The following is a 21198-nucleotide window of genomic DNA, read 5'->3' as shown; positions in this document are numbered from 1 at the left end:
CAAACAAGCAATTAATAGATTCTTGCCAGAGTAGGATTAGACTACCAGATCAAGCTTCCTAGTAATTTCTCCAATATTTCATAAAGAAATTGCTTACAGGGACATTAACAGCATACTGCAGCCCTTGAGGAAGTCTATCTTGCGCATCCATGTCATCATCATTTTTTACCGTCTCCTCATGGACCATGAGTTCATCATGTGAAATCATCTCTTGCTGTCGAAGTTCACTTTCCTGTAACACTTCGTCTGTCGCAAGAATTTCTTGGTGCGCCATAGTCCGATCTTGAAGCACCGCCTCTTGCCGTTCTCCCGATACTCCAGACTGGTCAGATACCGCACCCATCCCTACCATAGCCCTGGATGACTGCATTTGGTCTATGCCACCACATTTAAGAAATAATCCTCCCAGCTTGTCTTCAATGTTCATTCTTAAGTGCAATAACCTACAAAGAAAGTTTTCATAGTAAACAACTACAATAATCTACAATCTCTTACTTAAAATTCTTTACTTAAAAAACATTTTATCGGAACTCAGTCAGGACTCAACACACACACACGTGCACTCCTAAAACTGATATCCAAATAAAAGCAAAAACTTGAATGTCTTGGTCCAACATACTCCTTTCACACACATGCACGTGTATACAACTGAACACTTTCAAATAAAACGTTTCCAATCAAAGTGCCTTCTGATTCACTAGCAAAATTTTGGTAGTTAAATGATAGCCAATTCTTCCTGCTCATTCCTTAGAAAACAGGGGGAGGGGGTATGTGCCCTTTTTATTCTGTTTCTTTTTTCTGTTTTGACTGTCTTTTACAAACGCCTCTTTCACATTGGGCCTGATCTCCCCACTTCCTTGTCTTTTAAGTGCCCTTTCACTGTTGCTACCCCAGGACATACTGTAGCTGCTGGAACATCTTAATACCCACAAGTGAGAGAAAACTGGGCTGGATCAAAAGCAGCGTGGCCAGCAGGTTGAGCGAGGGGATTCTGCCCCTCTACTCCACTCTGTTGAGACCCCACCTGGAGAACTGCATCCAGCTCTGGAGTTCCCAGCACAAGACAGACATGGACCTGTTGGAGCAGATCCAGAAGAGGGACACAAAAATGATCTGTGGGCTGTGAGGACAGGCTGAGAGAGTTGGGGCTCTTTCAGCCTGGAGAAGGCTCCACAGAGACCTTATCGTGGCCTTTCAGTACTTAAAAGGGGGTTCTACAGGAAAGATGGGGACAAACTTTTTAGCAGGCCCTGTTGCAATAGGGTACGTAGTAACAGTTTTAAAATAAAAGAGGGTAGGTTCAGACTAGATAGAAGGAAGACATTTTTTACAAACAGAGTGGTGAAACACTGGCACAGGTTGCCCAGAGAGGTGGCAGATGTCCCATCCCTGGAAACATACACAGTCAGGTTGGACAGGGTTCTAAACAACCTAATCTAGTTGAAGATATCCTACCTCATTGCAGGGGGGTGGACTAGATGGCCTTTGAAGGTCCCTTCCAACCCAAATTATTCTATGATTCTACGAAAACACAACTTTCTGGTTAAAGGTATAAGTCAAATAAAGACTATAGAGAGGTCAAATCTGCTTATAAAAAAGGCATTCTCTTTCACACCCACTAAGCAGGAACATTAGTCAGGAAATACAAATTCCAGTCATGAACAACAATACCAATACATTGACTTACGGTACACAGACAGCAAATCATAATATTCCAACAAGTGTCATGACATTATTAAACAGTTTATAACATAGGACGGCAGGCTTTTGTGAAGCTGGAAGTGGCAGCATCTTCTTATACTGCTTATTATTATATATCTAGAACAGTTCTAAGCTGCCTCTTCTCCTTGGCGTACTGGATGTCCAGGCACAGCATCAGCCTCCTTCACCCTATTCCCCAAGCCCATAACCCTTTCCACAGTGCTCTGGTCTACTCCTTCAGACAGAGAGATCCTTCCCTCCATCCCACTCTCTTCCCCCAGCTGGAGGACAAAGGCTACAGGAGACACAGGGACGGGAGCAGAGGGACGGTGGAGCTGGACAACACGCAGCAGGCCCAGCCAAAGCACAAGACGGGGACCTCGGGGAGTATTATAATCCCCATCACCACCTTCGTTTTTGATGCATTCAGAGTTACAATATGTATGAGATGTTGGTATATTGCTAGTCATCAGCTTCAAATTCGGTTCCTCTAAGAGCACAGCGTGGTGAGAGGCTCTATCTCCACTCAAGTTTTAAGTCAGAGGCTACGCTTCTTTCCCTGTGGCTCTCAATGACAACTCATAACCAAAGAAATCACTGCTCCCTGAGTAGAACCAGCAGGGCCACCACCCTGCAGAATGGCACCACTATAGCCCCTGGCCCGTTCAACAGCCTGCCAACATGCAAAAAGACTGGCTCAAACAAAAGTACATGACATTTTTACGTTTCAATTTTCAGTTTCATTCATTTGATCACTTTCCAAATCATTTTCCTCACCGGGAAAATCTTTTTAGAGTTCTCAATGTATCATAAACATTTGTTAAGATTTGTTTATACCAAACTACGCTGAGTTTACAAAACAAATAGTGGTCTGTCCTCAGGTGAGAACCTAGAGTGCTTGGTAGGAATGAAAGCCACCAGCAGAAACAACTGAAAAAGATCTCAAAGTTTTGCTACATTATACTTTGTTTCAAATAATACTACTGGTTCTTAACCCCCTGAAAGTAAAATTCGGTCAATTTCTCAAAAAAACCAACCAAAGAAACAAACCAACCCAGCACACACACAAAAGCAGTCCTTTAACACCTTCTGGTAGCAACTCATGTCATGTAACTTGAAAGTGAAAGAACATTTGTCCCTAGTCTCTACTGTGAGAGGTTCTAAACTTCTCATAGAAAGGCTGGCAGAGAGGATGGGTCTGACTTCACTGAGTTTCAAATACTTAAGGGGCATGCCAAAGAAAGAAGCTTTTCAGTCAATTAGGTTCTTTTTTAGTAAGCCTTCCTCTGCTGGAAGTCAGGAGGACAGAGTCACCAAGCTAAATCTGTTTATATATGACGATGTCATCAAAAATTTTAATACTCTTCCTTCCTATGTAAAAAGCACATTCCAAGGACCAAAAAAGCCTGTGACAGGAGAACACAGGGACAATGTTCTGTTCAGAACATTTATGCTTGCTATTCGTCCTTTTTTGTTCTTCTGCAATTCTACCACAAAGAAGTTCCAAATCTTACTCTTGATTTTCACAGTACCTGTCTTCAAATACAGACAACAATTCCTTAATGCCTTAAGTGAGCTCAGGTAGTGCTAGGTGACAAGTTTATTCCCAAGTTAATCACCTTTATAGTAAGGGAATGAGATTTCACACGTCTTCAAGGGAAAACGCCCGTCCGGTTTCCCACACAGCCACCTGCGGACTTTATATAATCTGTGAAGCATTTTTTGGAGGTACCTGGGAAACCATACTGATAGTTTCTCAGCAATAACGAAAACAAACAGAAAGGAAGCCTGGCACAGCACTAAGGATGTGTTTTTTTTCCAGAAGTGCAGATCTCCCAGAGAGATGTTGCAACAACAGACATTAGCCCTCCTAAAAAAATTCACCCTCGTTTTCTTCTCTCATCTTATCAGCGTGGACTGTCCTGTGCCAAGTAAGAAAAGTGAGAAGGAACTGAAGTTCCTAAGAATCTGTCTTCCATGGAGCCATTACTTGATAAGAGATGGCACAAAAGATCTAAGGTTGAGACTGGTTTCTTAGGTAAGGCATTTTAAGTATGTAGCACGAAAGACAGGCTCCAGGGAAAACAAGCAGATGCATTTATTCATTTCAGCCTTTATCCCACGTTAATCCACACTGAGGGTACATCTTACACAGATCATCAGTCACTGTACTTTTGTTCCGCACTGAGAAACGTGACAGCACAAACTCACTGAAGATTCTTTAGAGGAATGACGTGGACAGGTACTAGAATACAAGATCTCAAGATGCTGAAACACATTTGAGGGAGAACAAACAGCATCAATCGTGAGAACACGGTGGCCCTGATCTGTCTGCTCGAGCCACTGACGAAAACCACACAGAAGGCTGCTCCACATGGAGGATACTGCCACATCACTCTGAAATTAGGTATGAATTGCGGAAATCCTGGATTTAAAGCTATTTCCTGGCAGGAAGGTAGGCTGGGGAATCCAAACAGAGAGACCGAGTGTTTAAGAGCGCAGAAGAGCCTGCTCCTCTCACCAACAGAGGCAGGAAAACTCGTGACATGCAGAATCTCAGGACAGCTGGCAAGATACAGCCGCTGCCCAGCAGAGAAGCTGGCAGTGTACTGGTGTTTACTGGTCTTGTTAGTTCTCTCAATTGTCGGGGATACAGAAACTTTTTTCTTTCTCACCCTGACTAGTAGGCTTAGTAGAGTCATGCAACCGAAAGCACTCAAGTTGTTTTCCAGTCATCATCTTGAGTCATATCAGAAGCCAGTACAGTGAGTGTACTGCTTATTATACCAGGCTTTCAAACAGTTGGCTTTTCACAGAAAAATAATGAGAATTCATAGTGTTGGGCTCCATATTCTAAGTAATGAAATGGAATGTAAGTTATATGACATGTGGGTACAGTTTTAACACGAAAAACCACAAACAAAAATAAGGTATTAAGCCAAACAAGAAATATCCCAAATGCAAACAATTCAGTAAAACACGTGTAACTTGTCAACTGACACCTTTTGGCTCACATAAAAGGAATCCTATCATTTAAGTTGAAGATGAGGAAAAGCGTTCTTGGAAGAATGACAGTGTGATAAAGAAAATGTAAGTTAAAAGCATTCAAACAAGCTCAGTTTACCAAGCCTGCAAAGATTAAATAAATATTTTAAGTGCAAGATGCATTTGTGAAATAAAGATCAACTTGTTTTGAGATTATCCTGAGGGAACCTACAATAACACAAACCACACACTAACACATACAAGCATGTTTCTTGGCATAAAACATTGTTATCCCTATTGCAGAGATATCTTCCACAGATTTTCAGAACTTTTATTAAGCTTCACCACATAATCATACGATTTTTCTTTGAATATATAGTTTCTCTGTGCACGAAGAGGGAAAAAAAAAAAAGCTGTCAACAAAATCTTTGAAGATTTGCTTGTTCTCCAAACCTTTACTCTAGGCAAAGCGTTTCACAAGAGACATCTATGGGAAGAGCTTCCTGGACGTGTACACATTTTGGGGGAGGAGAAAAAGGAAGGGGAGGGACGGCACAGAAAAGATCTCCCAGACCTTCCCAGTACCTTCTCTTGTCACACAGTGCTGCGCAGCCGCTTGCAGAACATCCACAGCCAGTGAACCATGTTGCTTCATTTCAAAAACTGCTGCTCCGCCAAACCCTAGGGCAGTTCTTCAGAACTATTCATTTCAGTAACCCTGACATCAATTTTTCCAAAGATTACTGGTGCAGTAAGTTGGAGAGCTAAGTGGTAAAGACAATAATCCTAATTAAAGAAACAGCCATTTGAACAAAAACACACTAAATGAAAACCGTGACGATCTCTACAATTCGGAATCAAAAATTAAAATACAATCAAAAGAAAAGATTAATGGATTTTTAGAAGTCTGACGGGATGCTGGCTGCTATGAAGCAAAGCTGAACAGAGACCCTGAAGGAAAGTGGCAAAATATTTTAGCTACCAGCGGACAACACACGGTCCAGCTCTTTTTCTCCACTTGGACTGATGGTGGGTAAGGGTTCCTCTGTCCTCTCCCTTCTTTTCTTAAGCCAGTAGTAAAGTATAATTTAATGTAATGAGCAAGTACACAGAGGTACTAATGGGGCTCAATTTAAAAGTAAAATTCATAGGTGCAGCACTGGGTTGAGTTTCTGTAGTTAGGATTTAAAAGATTATTTACAAGAGATGAAAAAAGGAAATATTCGTTTTCTTTTTAATAACAGACAAAATATGAAAATCATCTGCATTTTGACATCTTTTTGTATAACAGAGCAAATTGAATGTTTTAGTTGATTTTTTTGCTCCTGCAAAAGCCTTTGTTAAGACTTCTACTTCTTTTTAAGTATTAAAAAGTAGGATTTGCTACTTCTATATCCATATCCCACTCCATTTCTTTCCCATATTAATTTCTCTCTGTTTTTCCAAGGCAAAATAGAATGAAGGAAGATTGAGGGAAACAGGAAAATAACATTCTTTAAAATTTAATTATTTTTTCTGGGTTAAACCTTAGGCCTGTCTGAAGGACTCAAACACAGATTTGAGATAGAAATATTACTTCCATATATAGCCATAAACTCCCTTTGACCGTATCTTTTAGGATTCAACAACCCCAACACAACAGCCAGGATACACAACAGCAATTCTAACACGCCTTTAGCAACTCAACACTATTCTGACAAAAACATCTCCCCCCGAGATTCCCCTCACAAAAGCTGAGACTGAGCTCAATTTGAGGTATTAAATGGTTTCAGGGTAACCTTGCACTGGAATTAGCCAGACGACATAATTTTAGTTCTACATTTTTGGAAGTGTGTTTTTGTTTAAGGTTAAGACAAGGCAAATTTCCTAAGGAACAAACACCTGAAGCTACAGAATATGTACCTGAGCACGTTCCTACCATAGCCTTTCTTCCACAACAGCCTCTGGAAAAGCAAGTGCATGCTGGGCCCAAACAACCAACCGTATAAAGCCTACTACTGCAATATCCACATACAAGAAACTTCTAAAATGGCAATCTGTGGAACCCCCTAAGCATATTCTGCTTCTTAGGGCTCATCTCTATCTATGGTCATACTACAATGATTTTAGCTAAACTGTAAACTTCAATGAAAAGAATGTATATAAATATATAAAACCCACTAAGTGAACATTCTTACTCTAGTACAGAATTGATTTTTTTTTTCCTTCTCTACTTAGTGCAGTTCACTTTGGAAAGGTTTAAACTGAATTTAAGAAAAAACCCAATCATTGTGTAATCAGAGCAGTCTTACTGGCACTGCTAATAATTTTCTAAGTAGACAAACTCCTATAAAAAGCAACTACAACCGAGACCCCACTAGATTGCTACGGTGCCAAGAGAGGTTCACATTCTTCTATCAGAAAGTGAAGATTAACATAAATCCATTATGAAATTCAGAGAGGGAAACAAACAAGCAAAAAGCACTCCAGCGAGACATCTGGTCTTGCTTATTTAGAAAAAGCCAACCCAGCTCTCAATGACAGAGCTGCAAGAAACAATCTGATCGATGTGCTACCTGCCCGCAGGGGCAGTGCCCTGCATCTCTCCCCCAGTTAGACCTTCTTCTTGCCTTCACTGGGTTGAGCTCATCCCTGGACCAAAACGTTCCCAGCAGAAAAGCCATCGGATTTCCTTTGGATCAGTGGGACGGTGCAGGCAGGGTGCAGAGCAGATGGACAGGGGAAGAAGCAGGGAGGAGGGAAAAGGACCGCTTCCTTCAGTGGCCATCAGTGGTTAGATTTAGATTAAAGCCTATTGTGAAACTGCTCCACGAATGCCATGTACACACACAGATGAACATGTTACAGCTGTCACACAGACATACCTAACAGCTCTGCCAAATTTAGATCAGAGGAAAAACGTACATCTACATTCTCAAGGCTTGCTTCCTAAATGGAAGCATAACAGCCACAATTCTGCAATTCCTAACACTAATGAAGAAAGAGATAGCAGTATGCTAATAGCATATTTCAAACTACTGATGTTTAAGCATTGCTATGCATGAAACTGCCATCAACTCAATTCTCTCCAAAAGAGAGAAAAAAAATTAGAACTTGACAGATTCTTGACATCCACTTAAAAACCCTATCAGACCATGAAACATGTTGAGTATTTTCACATCAGAAAAGATATTTATTTGCACTATTAAAATATGGATATAGTTCAAAATAAAAGGAAACACAGCCAGCTTTCACAATATCAAAAATTCAATTTTTTAAGCCTGCAAAATAAAAAATAATACCCTGCTTAATGGTTCTAAATAAAAAACATTAAATAAAATCATCTCTTCTCCCTACTCAAAATTAAGTCACAGCTAAAAGAATGATTTTCAAATTAACACACAAATGATCGTAGCAGTGAACTGAGATGTGTTGACTTGCAAAAAGAAAGTTAATCAAACATAAATCATTGTGAAAAGGTTCACAGATCATAAAATTAACACATTCTAAAACGTAACATACGTTACAAACACCCTTAAGACTTGTTGGACAGTTATTTCTAAATGCTCCATGTTGCTGAACACGTGCCAGTAACAGGGCCTGATCCCACAAAGATTTACACTCATACTGAGCTGTGAATAGTCCTATTACAACCAACAGGATTACTCACAGAAAATCTACTTATCATGCATAAAATTATCCATGCGTGAATATCTTCGCCACCTTGCTTATCCTAAAATCAGTACTAGATCATCAGCAGCATAACCATAATCTAATATCACATTTGTTCATGGGACACCTTTCAATACTACATTAACAAAGCCACGGTTACACGTCAAAATCCACAGGGATGTCACCAGTGTAGCAAACATACTTTGAATATTCCAAAAATCATAGCCAATGTTACTTTTTATTTGGAAAAAAAAGCCCACTGATTTTGTGGGACTAAATTACAAACTACTAGAAAATAGTTCATTTTGAGAATTTATATAGGAATTTCTACCACTGTACAGTTAACCCCAAAAGAATAATGCAGGGGTTTATATTGGGCCTACACTATGCAGCTCAGGCACTCAAAAGTGCTCACTCTGGAGACTTGCAATGAAATTTATACGCAGGAAAGGAAGCACTACACATAACTAAGGCTAGTCAGCATCTTCTAAATGCATTTATAACTTCTGCCCAACTGCTCAAAATTTTGTGAAATCTCATGCATCACATGGATGTCTCAAGCTGAATTGTTTTAAAAATATTTCAGATAATGTATCAAATGTTTTTTTTTCATTTGATTTTGATAAGTTATGTGACACAGCTGAGCCAATCTAACAGCAAACTGTCATTGAAAGGGGAAATCCTGCTCCCTTCTCCTAAATATGAGAGTCCATCCTATCTTTTGTGCCTACTCTGACGCTCAAATATAGACACACTGGTTTATGCAGTCCACCAGCCTGGTTAAAAAAAAAAAAGAATTTAAAAAAAAAAATTCAGTTATAAGTTTTCTGCTGGGTTAACTCACTGACTCAATTTACATAAAGACAGTGTGTCAGAAGCAGCTCAAAACAGGGTGTGGGAGTGGGCTCTTCCCTGTTCAGTGTTCACAGCCTGTCTCAGCTCACCTCAGATAATTTCACCTTGAAAATAAACAGAAAAGTAAAAGATGTCTTTTTTTAAAAACTGTGATTATTTTTTTTTGACAAGCTCTTAAATACCCTGGAGAAATTCCTGGGTCTTGCTGCTTCTCCACTGTCTACAAGTATCTGTGAGGCATCTCTTCTCATCAGTAGCACTATGCCAGTGTGGTTTTACAGAAGATGATAGCCTGCTGTTGCCATCAGTTACCCTACTGGCCCAAGTGGCAAAGGTCTGTGCATATGTATGTGTAACAGAATTTCTGGTGATTCTTTCCAGATTGCTTTTTAAAAATCCTTGAAACATCATACACTAAAAGCCCTGGGAGAATACAAGAAGTTGCATGCAAACATACAGGAGTTTCAGGGACTATCACTACTAGGGTCCTTTGGTTCATCATAATTCACCTCCCAAGCCTATCGGCACCTTGATTATTTTTTTTGTTTTTAATTAAAGGATTGTATCTCTATATGTGTGTGTATACATATCTTTTTCTACAAAGCATCGTTTCCTTCAGCACACTGGATGGAACTGCTCCACAGAAACAGGTGAAACTAGTGAGGTGAGACAGTTTATAATATCCTTACTTCATTTTTTGCAAGGGCTGAAATGTGTGTAAATGACACACAGACAGCAGGAAAAGAAAGTCGTGACCATTTAGGCAGTTGAATGCTATCTTGTAAAATAGGATCCTACCCTTGATCCTGCCAGAGGTCTTACACAAGTCTACACAAGCCATTTCTACCAATCTTTTTTTAAAAAATAGGTGATCAATAATTATACTTCCCTCATTTTATGGGTGCTTACCCTGCCACATTTGGGTCAGATTTACCCTAAATGCTGAGTAATCAAGGCTGCAAGTAAATCAATGACAGCAATAGTCTGAAAATACAAGGATGGATAGAATGCTATACATTCTTTAAAAAACAAACCAAAACAAAACGTCTTTAAGAATTCAGTGGACATCTACACCAAACACAGATTTTTACCTTACTCCCAAGCATCAATTCTCCAACCGTAAATAAGGGGTGTCCATTTCCTTTCCCTGAGGCATAGTGAAATACTTGTAAGAGTAAGCGTTCAATACAGGCCATGGGGGTAACCTAATCAGTTTACAGCACTCTTGCTCCTGCGGCCAGCACAGCTCCTGAGGGCAGGAGGTGGCACACAGCAGATGGAAAGGTAAGCCCACATCAGTTACTTGGGTAACTACTTGGAGAAGGCGTGCGAGAAGGGTCTGGCCTCTCCTGGGACGTAATCACTGATCAGAAAGCACAACCAGCAGGTTTCCAACTACTGTAGAGTAGCCGTTTTGGTGGAGAATTATTAAAGGAGTGGGGGCACGCAGATGTAAGACTGTCATCAAGAAAAGGTAAGCGCAATAGTAAGACTGAAGAGAGAACCACTGGTTACCACCGTGATGTTGTAACAGAACTGTAAGGGATTTGGCTTCTTTTCTCAGCTCTGCCACTGCTGCTGGGCAATTTGTTATCTTGGCAAATCATTCCTCACCCCATATTTCCACTTCCTTGTCTCCAAAACAGCCGCAATGACCCACCTAGGATTTAGGTGTGAAAAGAGAAGTAGGAACTATCTATGAGGGCCTCCCAAACCTACCGATAACTGGTACAGAAATTTCACAAAGAAATATATTCATTCCGCCTTCAGAGCAGGATTAAGCGGAGCACAGTAAGAGAACACACGTTACGCAACGAGAAGAAAGCAAATTACAGAGCAGCTGCTTACTCAATGAGCAGCATCTATTCCATGCGTTCAAAAAGGTATGGGCTTCTGGAGGAGGGGGGGGGGAGGAATATTGTGTTCATGCATCACGAAAGAACACAGTAAGGTACAATATATTAGTAGTATAGTGATGTACATACACTTAGGACGGCAAAATTCAGGTGACACAATGATGTAATTTTAATGCTTGCATGCTTGACTTATATACCCGAAACCATTCTTTTAAGAGCATGCTTTTCTTGCCTGTAATATCTTTACTTCAGCTTCATTGTTTTCTAAAAGGTAGTGTACATGCATTACAGAAAAATAGTAATTACAGAAAAATTCAAGCCAATTACTTCCACATAGACTAAATAACGTTGGACAATAAGTTAACAGGAGTATAATTAAGAAGGTTTCAATCCAAAAGATTTGAAGTTAGCAGCAAAAGCTGTCTCAGATTCTAGAACACGTCCCACATTTACACACATTTAAGGAAAACTTTCAGGAAAATACCAACAGCAATCTAAACCATAGGTGAGAAAAACAAGGATAACGGATACAAAACTGATCTTACAGAGCACAGGCAATATTTCTAGATCTTACTTCAGTATTTGAAAGCATTATTTCAACACAGGCTCTCAGGCTGTGAGGGCAAAGTGAGTGTTTTAAAATACAGGAACCATCCTCCTAAGTTGCAATTTCAATTTTAGGACATCAGCATAGAATAGGTACACATTTTTTTCCCCTAATTTCATTACGGTAAACTTATTGAGGGTAAGATTACATTCTGTGTAATATCTAGAAATATCCTTGGCTCTCTGTAGACAAAAGTTTTCGCATAGCAAGGAACATTTTCTCATTTAAACCTGCTGAGAAGGCAGTGTCATATCCCAGTGTAACTTTATTTTTAATGTATACTTATTGCATGTCAGCTGTGTTTTAAACATACCCTTCACCTACACATAGAACACTAATCTCAAAAAATCCAATTAGTCTGAAACATGACTGAACACCTCTTTAGTAAAAGATTCACTGCAGGCAGACCAAGCAAATCCTATGCTTTCTGTGTTGTTTTTCAATCACCACAGCATTACCTTCAGTGGTGGTCTGGGCCAGAAGATCTGAAAGGGCCCTTCCTAAAGCTCAAAGACATAGACATTGGTTGACCGCTTCACTCCACTTCTCAAATGCCATAGCTCTAACCTACCTATAATAAAAATAAAGGCCTTTCAGGGACCTATTCCACAAGACTTGCAAGTAAAAATTAGGAAACTAAACATGAAACACAGAAAATAACTACTTCAAGCACATAAGTATCTACTTCACCTTGCTCACACAAACACAAGATCACACATGCACATAACACAGTCCATGGGAAAAATAAGCCCATATAATAACCCCCTGAGGAAACAAAAAGAATAACAGGTGACAGTTACTAATCACACTGCACAAGACATTTCCATAAGGTGCCTGGACCCTTCAGAGGTGGCAGCTGTATAAGAATATAAAAACAGTGAAGTGACAATGATTTAGGTATCATTAGAAGCTGCATCTTGGCCAGTATGTTCTGGTGGTAGCCCTTCCTTTAATGCATGATGAAAAACAAAGAGCAGAGGATCTTGCCATGCTTCATTAGGGAATTAAAGAGACCACTGATCAAGGGTGAACAAAATAAATAAATAAAAATTACTATTACTGTTCTTCAAACTATTCAACCAGTTTTGAACTGGGCACCAAGAAGCAATTTTCATCAGTGGAATCAGGGATTGTTGTGGTTACTACAGCATCAGAACAGTACCAAGCATCTTCTTCAAGGATATGCAGAAGAGTCAGCACATAAATAGACACATGTTAGCATTTAAAGACAGTATGAAATCAGCCAGAGGGAGAAGGAGTAGAAATAAACTCTAACTCAACTAGGTCACTTTCTCAAACCACCCCCTCGGAACAAAAGCACATTACACACCATCTAAATTTGCCAAGACAACAAAGTAGTTTTTTAAACGTACACTTCTGTACAGTTAGGAGGGTTTTTTTCCACATTGTTGCAACAAATCCACCACCTCCTTACTGACAACCAACATTTGTGGTCAGATTAAATCAATTAAGAACTATTCCTATCCCGCTTACATAAAATTCCAGAATTGTAAATCAGCCTCTTTTAATCTGGCTGAGCCTCACTCCAAAGGGGAAAAAAAAAAAAAGTCAAACTAAGTAATTACTAAATCCAGTGTGTGTTTCTGCAGCGTATCCTCTTCAAAAGACTATCCACCAACCCGACAAGAAACTTCCAGGTAACTGTTCACCTTGATACTCCGAGAAGGGTATGAACAAGGAATCCCGCTGACTCCTATCACATACCCCAAGGTGATTACTCCTCATTACAGTTTTACATTTCTCAAACAATTTTAAAGCACTTAAGCCCATTTTCAGATCAAGGCAAGCCGAAACATGAGATGTCTAGAAGCCATTTTATATGAGCAATAATAACATAGATATCCTGGCCCATTAATTAACATTGAAAATAATCCAAAAAATAAAACTCAGACTGCTCAGGATTGTGCCCTCTTGAATAAAAAGACTGTGGAAATTGGATTCTACCTCAATGACTTTGATACCCTGCAGCTAGTTCTCGCTAATTAAGTGCTAGAATACACTAAAACAGAAATTCAGATTGATCAAAAGATATGATTCACATTTATAATAACTCCTATAATTATTAGGAACAAAAAAAATCTTGAAGGTCCTTGATGCCATTAACTCACAGGCCAACAATTAAGACCTACCATCCCAAACAAGTCTGAAATGTCTGAGAACCCATAGCCAAGTAACTTCATGTTGAAGCCAAGTCTTAGAGAAATAATATTCCATACGATCCATACTACTAAGCAAGCAGGAAATCAATCTGTTAAATAAGAAAATATTCTAACAAGACTCTGGTAAGAGAAAAACTCAGCGTGTCCTGTGTTTATGGGCTGCCTTCCAGACACTATTGTCTCATCCAACCAGTTTAAGAGTCTCAAGTCCTCAACCCACTGATGCAACTGCACTCACCCAGGTTCCCTCAATGCATAGATAGAATCACAGAATTGTCTAGGTTGGAAGGGACCTTTAAGATCATCTAGTCCAACCATCAACCTAACCCTGATAAAAAACCATCACTAAACCATGTCACTAAGCACTATGTCAACCCATCTTTTAAATACCTCCAGGGAAGATGCCTCAACCACATCCCTGGACAGCCCATTCTAATGCTTAATAACCCTTTCGGTGTAAAAATTTTTCCTAATATCCAACCTGAACCTTCCCTGGTACAGCTCGAGTCCCTGTGTCCCACAGGTCACAGGGCAATGATCTTGGGCACCCAAGATGCAAGCACCAGAGCCGAGACCGCTTTGCTTGAACTTGTGCACCACCACAGATGGGAAATGAAGAGATGCCCAAATGTTACAGCAAATTTTAGGCACTTAACACCTAATTACAACAGATCCCATGCTTTCTGGATACAGCCATACTCTCATCACGACCACAGCTATGGAAAGCCGCACGCCTGTCCAGTGACCTATACGAACGTAAACCGAGGATGACACAAAGGCTCACTAGACAGTAAACTGCAAGGTCATGCAAAAAATTGAGAGACTACATTTTCTGTCAGTTTGTCCTCTTACATTGCTGTTCCTTGAAAAGTGACAGTAAACTCACGCTTAAAGATGCCTTATATTTGATCCAATACAGCGTATATAACATGGCACCAGCAGAGCCTGAACACGCCTGGTTTGTATGATCTACTTTTAACTGTCAGATTAAGACAACAAGCCCACTGGTTTTGTCGACAAATTGCCGCCTATTCTACATATTCAAGCAAGATGCTATGACAACTGGATGATCATCAGCTGCATGCTCCTTTCCTAGAAACTCTCTTTTATTCCCCCTTCCAATCCCTTAATTTCATGTTGGGTATAAATAATTTGTGATCATAAAAAATACATTTTAAATACATAAATATTCTTTTCTACAAGTCATCTAAAAAGAAAACTTCATAATCTCTACAAGGAAAAAACAACATTAAAGCCAAGCAGCTCTCCCTTACTTCCTTACACCTCCTAACAGTACAAGCTTTCCCGATCCCCAGAGGACAATCACAAAACTTTCACATCTTTTTGCTGACTCTGATGAAAATTCATCACAGAGTATAACTGTCAGGTTCACCAGTGACAGAGAAAGCTCCTGAGAACAGCAGACTAATAAAGCCTTCCTCCTTGAGGGATGACGGCAGCCTTTCTCCCAAATGAATGATTCATTTGTGTTTGATGTTGTTAAAGCACTATTCACACAGGGCACCTTCACAACTAGATTTTACTCCCCCAAAAAAACTGGTTATAAGGTCAAAACATAAGTTGAAAAACAGTATTCCACAGACACTTCTAGAAAACCTGCAAGTGATTGTGGTCTGAAATAATTATGTCACATCTTGGTACCCTGAGGACTGACCACCTCCCTCTACAGTTGACCTGCTGTGGTGATTACAAAAAATTTCTTCAAGGTAAGAAGCGTAAGCTTACTTTAGCAAAAAGGGAGTTGGTTGAGTTGACCAATCTTTCATGATGAACTCTTTTGCTAAAAGACACTTTGAGGGCACAAAACGAGATTTCTTAATTAATATAGTTACAGTTGTATCTAGAAATGCTCAGCACTATAAATGACCCAACTCAAAGGCCTGACAATTGTCACCCATCTCACATGTACTTCATCTGACAGAGACCCACATTTAACAGTGACCTATATTAGGAATCACTGTGTATGTGGTCAAAACCAGGGGAGAATCATACTTCAGAAGGCCAGCAACAGAGATAATAATTTGCTTTAGAGTACTTGAAAACACTCTGAAATCATCCACTGCGTCTGGAAATACTGACTGTTATAATGCTTACAGACTAAAAAGTCATCCATGGATCCCGTGAAATGTACTCATTTCTTGGCTTTAATGTTCATTTTCCTCGCTCTCCCCTCCTTTTACAAAACTGAAGAATCTTTGCAATGCAACACTACGGATTCACTTGTTGAAAGCAAGACTAAATAGCATTCACTACCAAAGGAAGCCTGCAGAAAGCCTGTGAATTTCAAAGCTGCAAACTAGCTTTGCCCCTTCCCTGTAAACTATAAAATACAGCTCCATCCCAGGCAGACAGATAACTCGCCCAACATGCTGCTTAGCACTTGGCAAAACAAACCTCACTTTATGTTGAATGTTTCTTGTACTCGATGACCAGAGCTTTAGGCCAGACATCATCACAAATACCTGCTACAAGTGTTTTATGCACACGTGCATACATACACACACATACTTTTTAGGAGCGTATCGTCACACTCTCTTTTCAAATCTTATCCCAACAAAAGGAAAAAAGAAATCCGACAAATTTTCAAGGTAATCACATAGAGGTTAAAATTCAGAGAGTGTAAAAAGACATTTGTTTCCCCTTTCTTAAACACTGCTAGTGAACATATGACTATGTCGAATCTGCCCAGCATCGATATTTCTGGTTTCACCTCTTGCACTAAGGAAACATGACCCAGTCATGATGTTACTGGCATTGTAAAGCCTTTTAATGATGTCTTTTATATCCATTTTGGGTGCATAAATAGTAAAAGTTAATACAGACTTTACGAGAAATGATTACAAAAGCAATTAGATACTTGTCAAAAATTTTATGAATGGACATCTTTTTACCTTATGAATGCAGCCACTCGAAACAATTTTAGAGCGGAAGACTTACCCTGTCTCATGTCTGAGTTCACTTGCACAGACATCACAACAGCTTTACGCCTTAGTGGTATCACTTGTTATATCAAGAAATTGTTTTGTTTTACAGGCACCTTGATTTTTCGTGGGTTTTTTTGGTGGTTTTCTTTTCCCCAGTGCAAGAGATATAGACAGTTTACATTTGATAGGCTGTTCACAAATTATACCCTACTGCTGTTTGCAGGTTGGAACTTCTTCCCACACAGATTTCATTTTATCATCAGACTGTTTAATTCTGCGCTTATAAAAATGTCATCCTAGTCATAAGGGAAGAATTAGACAGTACAGTCTTAAAGTTTTCTGCACTGTGACAAGATGCAGCTATTGTAATACTAATATGCCAGAAGAGTACACCAATTGCAGGATCAGGCCAATATATATATCTACACCTTGATAAAGAGCTAAGTCTTGCTGTTTTCCAAAGTGAAATGAAATCATGAAGTAATATAAATGAGTAATACATTAACTATATTACAGTATTCGCACTGTTACCTCTTGATATCATAGCCTTGAATATATTAACACACTGATAATATCGTAAGAGTACACTAAAAATTATTTCTGAGAAAAAGTAGTATCAGTCTATATATTATTTCCCAAAAATAACATTCTAACAGTGTGGAAGAAGTTACCAGGAGATTCTAACTCTTCTGCTTGTTGTGTTTTCCACAGTCTTTCTAAAAAGACACTGAATTTCCCCTTAGGACACCATTCTAATCAACTTCTTTAAGAACATATTATGGACTTTTCTAGATATTTTATCCAACATGCTGAATAGCTGAACAACATATGAAAAATATCTCTATATGTAGTCAAGGGAAGACAATTATAATACTGAAATACTCACATATGTTATTGTATTTTAATTTCTACAATAATTTGTAATTTAAATAGGTTAAACCTAAGTCACTTGCATAGTTTACGGCATTATTGTTGATGTATAAAATATTCTGTTATGTAGATGATGAACAAAATTGCGTATTTAAAATGTATATAGGGTACTAACGAGCTAAACAGATGGAGTTGTGTTTTTAAGTTCACCGGGAAGTACTGAAATAAAGTAACTAACAACATTTGTGTAAATGAAAATAAATCTCATGAAAATCTGAATGGATTTTCTCTTGTTAGACAGAAGTTTGTGCTTGGCACATTATAGCCAAAGGCTGTGTTTTGCTGACACGTCCTGTCAATAGCTATGTCTCAGCTCTTCAAAACCAGTAAGTTAAATGTATAAACTCACTACTAGTTCAAGGGTTTCTGCACAGAGTCCAGTACACAGAAGCGGGGGAAAAAAAAAAAAAATTGTGAATCTCAGTATTCTGGGAAATACTATCTTCCCAAAAGTATTTCAGTCAAAAAAACCCAAACAAATTAAAGCGCAAGTTAATCACAATACTGATTCCTCAAATAAGCCCTGCAACCCGATAGAAGCAGACACCCATGTCTGCTTACATCCATGGAGACTTCGTGGGACTTCATTTCTCTTAAACATTCAGTTATGCAGATGAGATTGCAAAGCTGAAGGCTTGAATCTATTTCATCACAAATGATGCTGGTTTGAAAAGCAGCTATCATTAAAATGCCAGACAAAGGCACAAAAAGTACTTATTTTAAATAAAACATATCTATTTCTCTGTTAGATCCCCTTAAGAGTCTTCAAAGTAAAAAATATTTCCCATGGCACCTACTTTTCATTCCTTTTGCCATTCATTTAATATAAAAGACATTGTTAAGTTTGGACAAGAAACTTATTACATTATTATTTCTAACTTTTGTTACTTCAGACAGAAAAACGTATTCCATATTAGTCAAAATTAAGCCAAACTTAATCCCAAATTATGCTAAATAATTAAAGTGGTCTTCATAGATTAAGACCCACTCCATCAAAATACTCCATACAGACAGCTCTCCAGTTGTAGTATTTACAACAGGACAATAGCCCACGTAACAGTCTTAACCAGAGGAAGACTCTACAAAGATCCCGGTCACAAGAAACAGCACAAGTTTCTAGCAGCAGATACAGAAGATAGTCCCACTCTGCTTTTCCCCAAAATACTAGAATAGAACAAACCCTTCCTCTCCATTACTAAATTTTAAAACGTTTTTTACCTAAATCCACACACTAACAACCGATACCGTGAATTTCACTATTTGCAAATTTACATTATCAAACCTGTGGTGCAAAGAACCCACCTAGAAGTGAGCTAAACTCTTTTAGATGTACTGTCACCGTATTTCACTAGAGTAATATATTCTTAGTATTCACATAGGTCAACCCTAACGGTACTGGTACATGGAATTTCTCAGCTGGAAGTAAGAACTTCCACTATTAGTGGTTTTACACCACCAGCTGTCTCTAGAATACGTGCATGCTCCACAGGACTTGAAATCCTAATGCCAATTAACTCATACACACTAAACTGAGAGGGAAAACCACCTTTTGAGAAGCTCCATAATAATATTACAGAAGCATGCATTTCTTCAGGTGAACAATCTAGCCTATAATGTAACTTTTCACATTCTTCCAATTTTTCTTCCAAGTTTTTTTAACCATTGTGGTTCTTCAAGTAGTAACTTACCAACTTAAGATTTGATTTCATAATCCATCATATTAGGGATTTTCCATAAATAAAATATGTTTGCAATACAGTAGAAATTAAACACATATGGACAAGAAGGACAATAACGGAAAAATAGATTACATATATATATATTTGTTCTCTCAGGCCTTAGTTAGCCTGAGGAGCAAAGACAGAAAAAGTATACGTGCACATGGCAGCTAAATACAAGAGGTCAGAGCCTCATGTCTTTTAGCTTTATTCAGTTATATGAGCTCACTGACTAACTACAAGGATATTTGGGGAAGAAGGGCATGCAGACATCCAGAAACAACTGCGAAGAAAATACTTTTGGAAACTGAATACACATGTACATTCAGCTGAGTATTCATCAAGAAAGGCCATGACAACTGTTTTCAGGAAATCGTGCAACTGAACAATTAATTTTGTAGAGTTTTCCTTAATCACCGCAACAAGAGTGTGGTTTGCCTGCCTCTGCTATGACTCTGACTGTACCCTGTACCAAGAGTCTGCAGATCCCAGGAGATCCACAGGAAAGGAGCCCTCCCGAACTCTGGAGCTTCCCAGCACAGCCAAAGCTTCTGCAGATGACAGCTGTCACTGGAAACATGCATGAATCCCAAACACTGGAAGTGAACACTGAAAAACTAACACTGCCCGAAGGTATGCAAACTTTTTGCATAGCAGGACAGGATTTCAAGTCTCAATTGGATCATTGGTTTATCTGGTCTCATTTTGAGTACAACACAAGAATGCCTTCAAAATTGATACAGGTTAGCACTATTTTTCCACCTCTTTCCTTCACTATGAAAGCATCACCAAACTCATGAAGAATGACTGCAAAAGTTCTATCACTTACAAGGACGAAATCTGATATGGGGACTCCAAAGTGTTTAAGCATGACAGGCCCAGGTACATATTCCTAGCAAGCTTGAAAAGTATTACTGAAATCTGTGAATAAGTACAGCAAATAAACAAAGCAACCAGATCCTATTCAAGAGTAAAGCCATAGTCCTCTGTCACACGTCTTGTACCAATGGGGAAGATGCTGCTCATCAGAAATAAGACATCTCTCCCATCTAAAACTTCATGGACCAGACTGTCACATGTCTGTGGACAGAGACAGGTCACACTCCAGGTAGACTTGCACAGCAAGACTAAAGCTGCGATCACTGGGTTCTAGATAGCTACTTGTTCTATCATTGTGCAAAAGCCCTCACAGCTGCTCTGAACAGTTTACAAAAACAAAGTGATCAGAGAGATGATTTAGGTTTGCAACATAAATGCCTTCCCTTTTTACGAGCCAGCTTAACACAGACATTGCTGCACTGGTCCCAGCTGAGGTTTGGCAGGGACTAGGGGAGGAAAGACGATGAAGAGGGAAAGTGTTTAAAGCCCGACTAATTTCTCCTCAACTCCTACTGGTCCCCCCTGCCCTCCCAGCCACTTCCAGCCCGGCACTTGTTAGCAGCTGGAGAGAGGTCCCTTGCAAAAGCGTCCTCCGAGCAGCCGAGAGGAGACTCGGCAAAGACAATTCGAAAAAATGACATTAAATTAAGAACATTTTCCCAAGTCGGCACACTTCACCTCTCTTACACCAGGAACAATGGAGCGGCGGGCAGCGGGGGGATACGGCCGCCCGGCAGGACGGGGCCCGGGGCTTACAGGCTGCCTGTCCGTCCGTCCGTCCGTAGCTCCCCCGGCCCTTTGTCTGTCTGTCCGTCTGTCAGACATCCCACCGGCAGCGCCGGCCCCTTCCCCACCTCCCCGCCGAGGCCTGCGCGGCCCCGCCGAGGCCTG

General features: G+C 39.6%; 1 protein-coding gene across 5 annotated transcripts in view; it reads right to left on the bottom strand.

Moving 5' to 3' along the window:
* Positions 1-21108, bottom strand: part of LOC106886148 (zinc finger protein 148) — a 34549-nt gene extending 13441 nt beyond the window's left edge. For 3 of the 5 annotated variants that reach the window (XM_014938856.1, XM_014938865.1, XM_014938873.1), the window contains exons 1-2: positions 20986-21047; positions 98-443 (exon numbers count right to left, since the gene is read on the bottom strand). In XM_014938856.1, the coding sequence (XP_014794342.1) occupies positions 98-427 (330 nt within the window). In that variant the 5' untranslated portion in view covers positions 428-443; positions 20986-21047. Of the gene's footprint in view, positions 1-97; positions 444-20985 lie in introns of those variants that run through there. The other 2 variants (XM_014938864.1, XM_014938883.1) reach the window with 2 other exon arrangements.
* Positions 21109-21198: the final 90 nt, after the last annotated feature.

This window comes from Calidris pugnax, unplaced genomic scaffold, assembly GCF_001431845.1.
Source record: "Calidris pugnax isolate Ruff unplaced genomic scaffold, ASM143184v1 scaffold21, whole genome shotgun sequence".
NCBI lineage: Eukaryota > Metazoa > Chordata > Aves > Charadriiformes > Scolopacidae > Calidris > Calidris pugnax.
Note: the sequence above shows the minus strand (reverse complement) of the source record. Positions and strands in the feature narration are given on the sequence as shown.